We start from the raw sequence: 12,500 nt of genomic DNA, 5'->3' as shown, positions 1-12,500 counted from the left end.
GTGTGCGTGTGTGTGTGTGTGTGTGTGTGTGTATGTGTGTGTGTGTGTGTGTGTGTGTGTGTGTGTGTGTGCGCGCGCGTGTGTGCATTTCCTGAGAGGAGTACAGCTAAAAGAAGAGAGGAAAAGATAAGACTTGGACACAGAGGAGTAGAGCTGAAAAGAGAGAAAAGAAAAGGAGAAGAGAAGACAAGAGAGGAGAGGAAGGGAAAGAGTGCATACAATGAGAGCATGAAAAGAGGAGATCTCTCCAGGTCGTTACTGTCTTCCTCATACTACTGCTGACATGTTTGCTGTACTCAGAGCCTGCAGGTCCTTTCTTACCAGCCAACCAATAGCACACACCCCACACTCACACACACCACACTCAGACACACACATACACGTGACTTCGTCTCTTTATCTGGCGACTTTTCAGACCCCATTGGCGACTTTAATAGCAAAAAGCGACTAGCGACAAATCTAGCGACTCTTTTTTTGTCATTTGTAGGATTATTGTGTTGACAAAGCACTGAAAAACCATTTCACATATCCTGTTCTGCAGTTCCCGTTACAACTGATCTCACGAGAGCTGAGAACAGCAAGGGGCTGTCATGGTCTCCTCTCGACTCACACAGCGCCTGCACGGCCAGTCTGACTAAATAACAGCAAAATATTAGAACTTTGTATTTGCGGGAAAAATATAAGTGATACAGCGCTTAGAATTGCATATTGTGTGCATGCGTAGCTTATTTGCATATTATGCAACTTAATTGATTACGTCATCTAGCTACTTCTGACGACTTTCGGTGAGCTAACAGCTACTTTCCTCACAGAAAAGTTGGCAACACTGACACAGAGACCAGTGTTCATTTCGTTTAAGAAACTATGACGAAAAATATGCGTTAACAACCTTTTTCCCTTGACTAAGACGAGACTAAGACGTGACGAAAACAGATCTTTGAAAATTAAAAAAATATGTCACAATATTTTTTTCTAAACTTGCATCGTTGGTTGAATGTTGCCCGGTCCTGTATCCCTCCACTCCCTGATATACTCAGACATTGTGACGTCATTACAAACTTTATATGCCTCAAGTTCAAGCACTCGGTACTGGAAGAAAAAGAAGAATAGATATCTGGACACTTTTTAATTATTACTTGACAGAAAATAAAACACAATGCACCGCATTAACGGAAGAAAAAACATGTGGCTTCAAAATAGGTGGGAAGAACACAACAAGAGGCACCTGAAAGCTTACAGCCCTGCCCATTTATGCCACGGTAAATTAGCTAGTAACTGAAAATCAGCTAATGTTAACTAATTATTAGAATATATTAGCCAACGTTAAGTGAACTTCAAAGGGGCAGTCGAGTCGAGTGTAAAGGTTGTGTCAGCTTGGATAGCTAGCTAGTCATTTTTATTTGAAACCTTCCCGTTAGCCTTGACAAATGATCTACATCTACAAAACTGTTAGCTAGCTAACGTAAGCTAACGATGACGTATCATAGCTATCGAAAGCTAGCTATGTAAACTCATTGCAGAATGGACTGCAACGCATGACATTAATCAAGAAAAAATAAATGAATATGTGATTGGTTTACTTATCCTTGTCTATTTGGGCAATTGTTATTATCATTGGCACCACTTTCAACTGTCAAAACTATCCGTCTAGCTAAATCTGTTGGTTATCAGATTGCACAGCAATTCAAATGGAGGATATGTGGTTGATTTAAAGTAACACAATGCAACAATTATACTTCAGGATTAGGGTTAGGATAAGCAGTTTAACCTTAAAATAACAGCCTGAAAAAAATTGGGGCGCTACAATGACTTTTAATATGGAGAATCGCCTCCGTGCCATTGCCATACCAGGGTCCATAGGCATATAACTTCGTCCTGTAGTTTTGCCTGTGGCCGCCCGACTTTCTACTGTCTGCCGAACTAGTAAGTAGCTTATTTGCTGTCTTGCTTTGTCTTGTGTTGCACTTGCTTGATGTTTGACTGTGTAAGGACAGTTGTTGAGTAACTAGTTTGTCATAATGTCAAAGTCAGCGCATTTCAAGAGATTTTGTTAGTTTTAGCTGCTAGCATATCGTTAGCGAAATGCTATTGATCCGTTGTGCTGCTTTAACTCTAAGGCCAGGTAGGTACAGTAGTTGTATTGTGCTATCACATCATTTGAGTCTTTAAAATCTAGACTTGATATTCTTTTATATTTTAATAATAATACTGTTAATTAAGTATTGCCTTAAAATGATTATTAACATTGAATTAATTGGAATTCAGCTGTTGGCATACAGTATACTAGGAGATCTGTATCTTAGAGACTTATTGTATCCACAATTTAAGTACTGCAAGCTTTAATGTGGCTATAGGATGGACTTTTAAATGTGACTAAAACTAGACTAAAATTTTTTCCATCAAGTTTTCATCAACGAAAAGCAGACTAAAACTAAGAAAGATAAAAATGACTAAATGTGACTAAAACTAATATGCATTTTCGTCTAAAGACTAAGACTACATTTAAAATAGCTGCCAAAATGAGCACTGACACAAACACACACCCAAACGCACACGCACAAACACACACACGCAAAAACAAACACACAAACACACGCACACCTACAAACACTCATCCGAGCTGCAGCTATCAGACCCATGGCTCTCTTCTAATGGGCACTTTGAAAAGGATGGTCGGGTCAATAAACACAATTAGAGGCATTGACTGGAAGCAAGTGTCTCCATCTGACTGATCTGGAGGAGACCAATACATTGAAATTGGAAGAGATAAGGAACTCAGGTGTCTGTGTCTGTGCCAGTGTGTGTGTGTGTGTGTGTGTGTGTGTGTGTGTGTGTGTGTGTGTGTGTGTGTGTGTTCGTGTGTCTGTCTGTGTGTGCCTTGTTGGACGTTAGTAAAAGCAGCACTGCTCGCTGTGTTCAGTGGGCCACACATTGAACACTGTAATTAACTTGTCAACATCACTGACTGACTGTGTAGTGGGAGTGTATGTATTTGTCTGTGCTGTGTGTGTGTGTGTGTGTGTGTGTGTGTGTGTGTGTCTGTGTCTGTGTTCAAAAACTGTAAATTGATTTGTCATTTGTGTATACATCCTTGTAAGTCGCTTTGGATAAAGGCGTCTGCTAAATGACTAAATGTGTAGGAATTGGCATATCACTGAGATAGTTTTGTGAATTTATTTGTGTGTGAGTGTGTTTGAGTGTGTTTGAGTGTGTGTGTGTGTGTGTGTTACCAAAAGGGTTACTGAGCATGACACTAAGTACTGTATGACAGTATACACCTGTGTGTTGGTAGGTAAACTGTGTCATGCATGTGCCAGTATAAGTACAAATGTATGTGCAATTGTTTGTCTGTATAGGTCAAATAATAATGTGTGTTTTTGTGTTTTTGTGTGTGTGTGTGTGTGTGTGTGTGTGTGTGTGTGTGTGTGTGCATGTGTGTGCATGTGTGTGTGTGAGTGTGTGTGTGCATGTGTGTGTGTGAGTGTGTGTGTGCGTGTTAGCGTGTTTGGGTGTGTGCCCGTGTGTGTGTGTGTGTGTGTGTGTGTGTGTGTGCGTGTGCGTGTGTTTCCTCACCACTCCCTGAGCTGCGATGAGTGCTGCCAGTGTGCTGCGTCCTGAGGTCCCGGGGCAGCAGAGGGAGAGGCGGATCTCCTGACCCTGGATCAGGTGTCGGTCCATCTCCAGCATCACACTCTCTGCCTGCTCCGCCGACTCATACTCCACCACGGCAAAGCCACGCACCGGACTCCCCTCATCCTGAGCCAGCTGGAACACATACACACACACATTTATATACCAGCTGCAACATTCAGACACACACACACTTAATCACACACTTTGTGTCAGGTTCTCAGGTCAACCCTAAACCTGTTCTCTCTCTCTCTCTAACACACAATTATACACATTTTGAACCATATTCCAAAGTAAAACCACATACTGGACCTCCCACATGACATGATCCAGCTGGTACACACAGACACACACACACACACACACACACACACACACACACACTAATGTACACACATTGGGCCCTATCTTGCACCCAGCGCAATTGACATTGTCACCGACGCATGTATCATTCCTATCTTGCACCCGGCGCACAGCGCGATTTTCCCTCCAGAGGCGCGCTTCGAAATGAACTTGCGTCGACATGGGCGGGGGCGGAACAGAGAAGGCGTTTCTCTGGCGCAAGTGGTATTTTGCAGTTTCAAAAAAAACGCCGTGCGCCGTGCGCCATTGACCAAAAAAAAGCTGGTCTAATGTGAGGCGCAATGTCTAAAGTCTGTAACGCGTATTCAGAACGCTATTTTAAGGGCGCATGTGCTTGCCCGCACAGTATAGGACCTGTAGGCTACACTTTACTTCTGTCGTCTTCACGAGAGATTTACACCAATTGTTTGGCAAGCCATATAATTACAAGGAAAATAAAGTATTTACCACATGAGGAAATCATTGTGATATCCGTATCCAAGACATTTAAAAACTAGGCATACATCTAGCGTACACAATTGACCCAAATGATTCAGGTTAATTGAAGCTGCGTGACATTTGATTTATTGTATGGCTTTGTTGCATTTATTTAATGCCAGTATTATTATAAATCTTGTAAACTCATCTCTGTGTATGTGGACTTTATTTATGTACCTTGGGTTTGGTCAGCTGGTGCACTGGCTTGGGTGCCGATTTCCATGCCCCCAAATCCCTGCACGCTCTCAGGCGTGAGGGTAGACGTGGCGATGTCCTCTGCTGCCGTCAGATCCTGGGTCGAGGCAGATCCACCTCCCGTGAAGGCACGAGAACGTGTGTTACCTTCCAGCTTGGATGTCCCACGTCTCCGGACGTCATTATAGCGTTTTCGGCAACGTTTTCGGGTGCCCCGTTGCAGAAACAATCACGGCAATATCTTGACATGCTTGCTTGACTTTGCTTACTTTTGGAGGGTTTCTCGCATCCTCATATATATCTATCTTCCGGCTTTTTACAAAGCCATGCAATAAATCAAATGTCACGCAGCTTCAATTAACCTGAATCATTTGGGTCAATGTGTAGGCTACATGTATGCTTATTTTTAAAATATCTTGGATATGGATTTCACAATGATTTCCTCAAGTGGTAAATACTTTATTTTCCTTGTAATTATATATGGCTTGCCAAAAAATTGGTGTAAATCTCACGTCGGTCTCCTCGGCTGTGAACTTCTCCGGTCTTCCACCAGGTAATTCCGCCATCAAAATAACAAGCCGCTATGGACTATGCGCTTCTCGCTCTTAAAGGGAATGTGAAATGACGCTCCGATTGGTTTATTGCATATTACGCCCAAACCACACCTATGGCTGAGTAACCTCCTTTGGACCAACCCTTTTGACACTTGCGCTGGACGCAAGTGTGTTTTTTCCGCCGTTAAAATAGCAACTGCGCCATAGAGCCGCCCACACAGCTACTTGCGCTTGGCGCCGTCCTACTTGCGTTTCTGATCGGCAAGATAGGGCCCATTGTGTCATACTCCACACAGCACATCCACACACTGAATTCCCTTCATCCTGAGCCAGCCTAACAAACTTCAATGACGACCTTTTTTCATTTGAGTGATAAGATTTAGCTAAGGTAACTAACAAACACTGAATCAGCACTGTAAACTAACATTAGCTGAGCTATTGACCCATTGAAACAGATAACTCTGTGTACTACTTTTGTATTTGACGTGAATCTAATCTAAGCTGTGTTGTTAAGTGTATTCTCTTTAATTTGAGTTATTAACATTACAACTTCACCACAGAGCGCATTAACTAGGCTATGTGTGATTTCATACATTTCTGAAAGGCCGGTGTTGTACCCGATTCAGCACCCCCGTCAGAATATGCACCCCCTTGACGCACCACTCGCTTGCCTAAACAAACACAGGGGAAAATACTATACTACGATTTCATTATTTGTGAAAGAGATCGAAGAGAAGAACACAAGTGATTACAGTCTTTAGAACTGTTCTAAAGAGTACAAACAACCGATGTTTTTCTATGCAACCCTTGACGCACCACTCGCTTGATCGGAAAGGAAAGCAGTTCGCCTAAATAAACGCATGGAAAAATACTATACTACGATTTCATTATTTGTGAAAGAGATGGAAGAGAAGAACACAAGTGATTACAGTCTTTAGAACTGTTCTAAGAGTACAAACAACCGATGTTTTTCTTTCAAAAACCTCGGATAATAGCGAACGCAAAAGAACACCTTTTTGTTCTGTGGAAATATATAGCCTACCCAAGCCATGACTTCAAAATGAATTAATGTAATTTTTAATTAGCAAGTTGAATGTATTTGACACGGTGTTTCACAAGACTAAATAACGAAATGCAGTGTAGGATCTAACAGGAAGTGCAAATAAGCAGAAAGTGCAGAATATGTGCATATGAATGGCAGTGGTATATACTAGGATAGTATAAGATACAGTATGATACTGTACTCTGCTTACTCATACTAGTCCCATGTCTGTACTCTGAAAAGCATTTGATGATCGGATCAACAGAATTCTTTTAAAGGGGGGGGGGGGGGGGGGGGGGGTGTGCATATCACGACAGGCCAATTTCATACCATGCAGAATAAGCACCCCCTGTTCAATTCTGCTAGGAAGGTGGCACATGCATGAAACTCACTCTGCCTACTCATACTAGTCCCATGTCTGTACTCTGAAAAGCATTTGATGTTGGGGTCAACATAATTCTTTTAAAGGGGGGGGGTGCATATCACGACAGGCCTATTTTCACACCGGTCAGAATAAGCACCCCCCTTAAAATAATTCTGTTGACTCCAACATCAAATGCTTTTCAGAGTACAGCCAAGGGACTAGTATGAGTAAGCACAGTGAGTTTCATGCATGTGACACCTTCCTAGTAGAATTGAACAGGGGGTGCTTATTCTGACTGGTGTGAAAATAGGCCTGTCGTGATATGCACCCCCTCCTTTAAAATAATTCTGTTGATCCGATCATCAAATGCTTTTCAGAGTACATACATGGGACTAGTATGAGTAAGCACAGTGAGTTTCATGCATGTGACACCTTCCTAGTAGAATTGAACAGGGGGTGCTTATTCTGACTGGTGTGAAAATAGGCCTGTCGTGATATGCACCCCCTCCTTTAAAATAATTCTGTTGATCCGATCATCAAATGCTTTTCAGAGTACATACATGGGACTAGTATGAGTAAGCACAGTGAGTTTCATGCATGTGACACCTTCCTAGTAGAATTGAACAGGGGGGTGCTTATTCTGACTGGTGTGAAAATAGGCCTGTCGTGATATGCACCCCCCCCCCCTTTAAAAGAATTCTGTTGATCCGATCATCAAATGCTTTTCAGAGTACAGACATGGGACTAGTATGAGTAAACAGAGTACTGTATCATACTGTATCTTATACTATCTCATTATGTATATACCACTGCCATTCATATGCACATATTCTGCACTTTCTGCTTATTTGCACTTCCTGTTAGATACTAAACTGCATTTCGTTATTTAGTCTTGTGAAACACCGTGTCAAATTCATTCAACTTGCTCATTCAAAATTACATTAATTCATTTTGTAGTCATGGCTGGGGTAGGCTATATATTTCCACAGAACAAAAAGGTGTTCTTTTGCGTTCGCTATTATCCGAGGCTTTTGGAAGAAAAACATCGGTTGTTTGTACTCTTTAGAACAGTTCTAAAGACTGTAATCACTTGTGTTCTTCTCTTCCATCTCTTTCACAAATAATGAAATCGTAGTAGGCTATAGTATTTTTCCATGCGTTTATTTAGGCGAACTGCTTTCCTTTCCGATCAAGCGAGTGGTGCGTCAAGGGGGTGCATAGAAAAACATCGGTTGTTTGTACTCTTTAGAACAGTTCTAAAGACTGTAATCACTTGTGTTCTTCTCTTCCATCTCTTTCACAAATAATGAAATCGTAGTATAGTATTTTTCCCTGCGTTTGTTTAGGCGAACTGCGAGTGGTGCGTCAAGGGGGTGCATATTCTGACGGGGGTGCTGAATCGGGTACAACACCGGCAGTTTCTGTCACTGTAAACATTCAACCAACTGCAGGCTTAGAAAATTGCGTTTGACTTCATGTTTTGTTGTGAGCTTGCGATCGTACATAAGTTGGCTGTTGTCTCATGAACCCACACATAAATACATCTGCAGAAAACCTTGCCAATAACTCCAATAGAGCCAACATGTCTGTGAAATGTTTAAAATAGGCAACTGCATAAACATTCAACTACCCCCGTATAAATGAATGAACACGCTCTGCATGGCTGTTATGGGTGACATGTGGGACAAGCCGTGACTCCTGTAAACACAAACGCATGCAACAGCTGATAATCTTAGAATATAACGTGGTCAGGATACATGCATCATCCAACTGCAAAAAGTGTGCAGCGATTATACTATGACAGAACCATTGAGAAAGCAAAGGCAGGTGGCTTTGTTATGTGTGTCACTACCAACTCTGCTGTGCTGCAGTTTGCCTTAAATAGTACCATCCGTCTTTAACCACATGTGCACACATACTTTAACAGAATTCACAAGCATACACCAACAGATAACCCTCATACATACATAAAATGTATAGATTAAGAGATATATCAGATCTAAAATGATCAATAATAATAACTTTAATAATATAAAAAATTGCAGGGCTTATAACAAATACATTAGAAAGCCAGATACGTTCTAAAGAGTTGAGTCTTCCAACACTTGATACTCTCTAGCTAGCACTTGATAGCACTATGTAGGTAATTTCACCACTGAGGTACCACTAATGGAAATAGTCTTGATTGCCATCTCCTGCTATGGACAGAAGGCAAAGAAAACCGATGTGCTTCAGAGGAACGAAGTGGTCAAATTATTTCTAGATCTCAGTAAACTGTATCGCACACAATGAAGGGAGACTGTCAACTCATTTGGAACATTGACTGATTCATATTTTAATAGCAGAGTGTGTGTGTGTGTGTGACAGTGGGTCATTGGTGTTAGAGGATGGCTGCCCTGCGCCTTGTTAAATGAAATTGATTGCTCATCCAACAGGAGTCAAAAAGCCAAACCTTTCTTTTGTAGGGCTGTGATGTGATGGCATGCACGTAATATCATAGGCTATGGTATGCACCGACTGTGTTCTGCTGCAGCGCAATCACATTCGCATTTTTTGCGGAAATGCATCCTGTACTTAAGAATATCACGTACATATAAACATACAGACCAATTCAACCCTTCAAATATAATAAACACGTTACAGCGCCTCAGTAGGCTGCTCTGGATGTTTGTGATATGTATGATTGTGAGGCACAATTTACTCTCCACAATGACATCTATTTAGTCATTACTGAATGAACGCTACCCGGACCAAATAAATGATCAAACAATGCTTGAATACATGTATAATTAGCATTCTTCTTGTCACCAATGGCATGTACAGCACACATAAACTGAAATGTACGACAGGCCAGGCGTGTGTTTATTAATCACTTTGAGCAGCGGAGTCAGTCACTCAGAACTAATTATCCCCACACAAATGGGTTTTGCCATCACTTCTCATATCCAGCACAAGTTATAGGCCGCTGGGATAACGATCATGAGCATCCGTGTAAGCGCTCATAACACACGCGTGTGTATTCACTGCCTCTTTGATCGCACGCGGGGTTAGTACTGTTGCCACTTAGATCACACCCGTTCTGTGTGTCACCTTGTGACTGCTAGTAGGGGGCGGCCATTACATCAGCAGGCATTCATCAGCAGTGCTAATGGTTAGATTACATTACAGCACATTTGAGCTCTTAACAGACACCCTCATCCACAGCCATTTACAGACCAACGGGGCCGTGTGTTTAATCGGTATATGCGTCCCCTAGGGATGGGAGAGATGATTTTAGATGAGCTGCTACCATGTTTGAATGTCTGTGCTGTTCATGTCGCTGGAGTTAGAGCCATTAATGAAATGCATCTGTAGTTTGCTGTTCATGTCGCTGAAGTTAGAGCCATTAACGAAATGCATCTGTAGTTTTAGAAGGAGAACCTAGCTGCCCCCCCCCCCCCCCTCCACACCCATGTTCTGTATGTTCTGTGACCCCCTATGCCGTGTGTTCCAACACTTCCACTCGCTCCGGAAAAGCCGTCCTGTGGGTCCCAAAGACGTTCAGCACTAGTGGAGCCCCCATTGAGTGTGTGACAACACCGCTTACAAACACACACATCCGATCACACATACACAACCACACACACAGATACAAACATGTGTCAGAAACATGCTTTACGAGTACATTTAACACTTTCTGACTCAATCTGCATTTCCGGCCTTGTGAGGCTGGGTGAATGTGGCCTGATTAGCTGATCAAACTGGCCTATTCAGCCTTCAGAGGTAGGAAATAAAAAGCGCAGCTTTTATGGACTATTACATTTTATGAGAACAATATTCACTGCTTAATATTGTTATAATTGCATAAGGCAGGAGAGAAAGCTTGGAACTTGCTTACACGCCACCTTTAAGCTGTTTAATGCGGCCCTGGACAACAAGTAAAACGGTTCCTGGTAATCAAAAGTCCCAACTTGTATGACCTCCATTCAGTCTATGTCTCTGCATCAAAGAGGAACCCTTTAGATCCACACATCCTCTGTCACAATTCTCCCCTCATAACAACTGTGAAAATAGCAGCACATACTTTGCTAGTAGTCAAGGGAGGATTCAATGTCATTAAGTCTTCCAGGCCTGCCGCTACTAAGCACACTCCTGTGCCTCACAGCTAAAAACAGCCAGCATCCATGAACTGTGCCTCCAGGAAATGAATCAAGCATTTATTTATTTATCTGCAATTCCTTCTGCGGCTGGTGAAAATGACAGGATCAAGGATAGGAAATAATCCCATGGGAGCTATGTGTTGTTGTTGTGCAAATACTCTCCAACACGTAATCACATCATAACACATTACGTAAGTACACACACTCTGAATCCCAGCACAATTACCAACCACTGTTTCACAGTAGCACAGTGAAGTGTCATTCTGAGTGAAGCCTCAAAGGAAAATCAAAAGTGTTTCAGGGTGTGAGATCTAACCCTCTCTCTCTCACACACACACACACACACACACACAGATGTGCCGTTTTTTCCCCTCCTCTTGTCCTGTGTGTGTGTGTGTGTGTGTGTGTGTGTGTGTGTGTGTGTGTGTGTGTGTGTGTGTGTGTGTGCGTGTGCGTGTGTGCGTGTGCGTGCGTGTACGTGTGCGCGTGTGTGTGTGTGTTTGTGCGTATGTGTGTGTGTCCGCACCATTGCTGTGATGTGGCCTCCAGGGAGACTGAGACCCCAGCAGCAGGCTAGTGAAGGACAGTGAGGGAGGGAGCTGACTCTACCTCCAGCTCCACTTTCAAAGCACCTCACCACGTCTGATCAGAGAGAAGCATGAAAACACAGACCCAGAGAGATACGGACAGATGACGAAAGAGAGACAGAAGCAAAGAGGGATGGAGATATGAGAGAGGGGAAAGTTAAAGAAAGAGAGAGAGGTACATTGAAGGTACATAAGACTACATGGCCTTCAAAAGCCAACATCAAGGCTTTCAGGCAATGACAGTTACCACAAATGATACAAAATATTATTATGCAATCATGCTTCTCAGGAAGGTTGTTGTCTAGTGTATAATCTGCCTTTGGCCTCGGACCAGTGAGGTCTGTATCGGACTGAAGTCCTTGGCCTCTCCTCTGTCTGTTGGACTGCCAGTGAAGCACTTTTGTGTGATCTCCTGTGTGTTCAGCATGTCTCGGGGCCCCTGGGGGCCACAGCGCTGCGGGCCTCTGGAGGACAGGGTTAAGTAGCTTCTAATTGTTCGGGGTGGCGACACGCAGGCTGCCTGCTTCGCTCAGCAGGTTCCTAATGCAGCGTTCAGCATTGTGTCCACACACACGAGCCCGACGCAGGGGAACACCCGCGTTAATTGCTGGTGAGCGCATGCAGGCTTGACCTGAGTCTGAGGTCAGTGCTTTGCACAGCTCTCCATCTCAGTGTTTCCTAGACATCCCCATCTACTTCCTCAGGGAGTTAAAACCTCATTTTACTCTCTCCGGTGTGAAAGCTCTCAATGACTCGTGCTCTCACTTATCCAGATCGTCTCAGCTCCACTGACTGCTGTGGATGCTTCTAGGGGCTAAATGCAGTGACTGCTGTGGATGCTTAAAGGGGCTAAATGCAGTGACTGCTGTGGATGCTTCTAGGGGCTAAATGCAGTGACTGCTGTGGATGCTTCTAGGGGCTAAATGCAGTGGGTCCCGCCCGGCCAGTAAATGTCTGCCTGCTGGTAAAGAGATGTGTCATTTTCCTCTAGCTGTGCACTCTGTCTGCCAAAATCCATTACGAGACAAAAGAGTGGAGGGAGTGAATCACCTGAACCTCACAGAGAGAACAGGAGCAATTTAACACACCTCAGCTCCCTGCTGTAAGTGTCCTAGCCATCTCTCTCTCTAGCCCTCTCTCTTTCTAGCC

At 43.2% G+C, this 12,500-nt stretch overlaps 1 protein-coding gene across 3 annotated transcripts in view; it reads right to left on the bottom strand.

Annotated features, from left to right (window-relative positions):
* raver2 (ribonucleoprotein, PTB-binding 2) overlaps positions 1-12,500 on the bottom strand; it is a gene marked incomplete at its 5' end in the record, with an annotated part of 76,333 nt that overhangs the window by 22,044 nt on the left and 41,789 nt on the right. For all 3 annotated transcript variants that reach the window (XM_080833371.1, XM_080833369.1, XM_080833370.1), the window contains one exon: positions 3,574-3,765. In XM_080833371.1, coding sequence (XP_080689497.1) covers positions 3,574-3,765 — 192 coding nt within the window. The remainder of the gene's footprint in view (positions 1-3,573; positions 3,766-12,500) is intronic.

This window comes from Sprattus sprattus (genome assembly GCF_963457725.1).
Source record: "Sprattus sprattus genome assembly, chromosome: 2".
Taxonomy (NCBI): domain Eukaryota; kingdom Metazoa; phylum Chordata; class Actinopteri; order Clupeiformes; family Clupeidae; genus Sprattus; species Sprattus sprattus.
The sequence above is the reverse complement of the archived record's forward strand: the minus strand, read 5'-3'. Positions and strand labels throughout refer to the sequence as shown.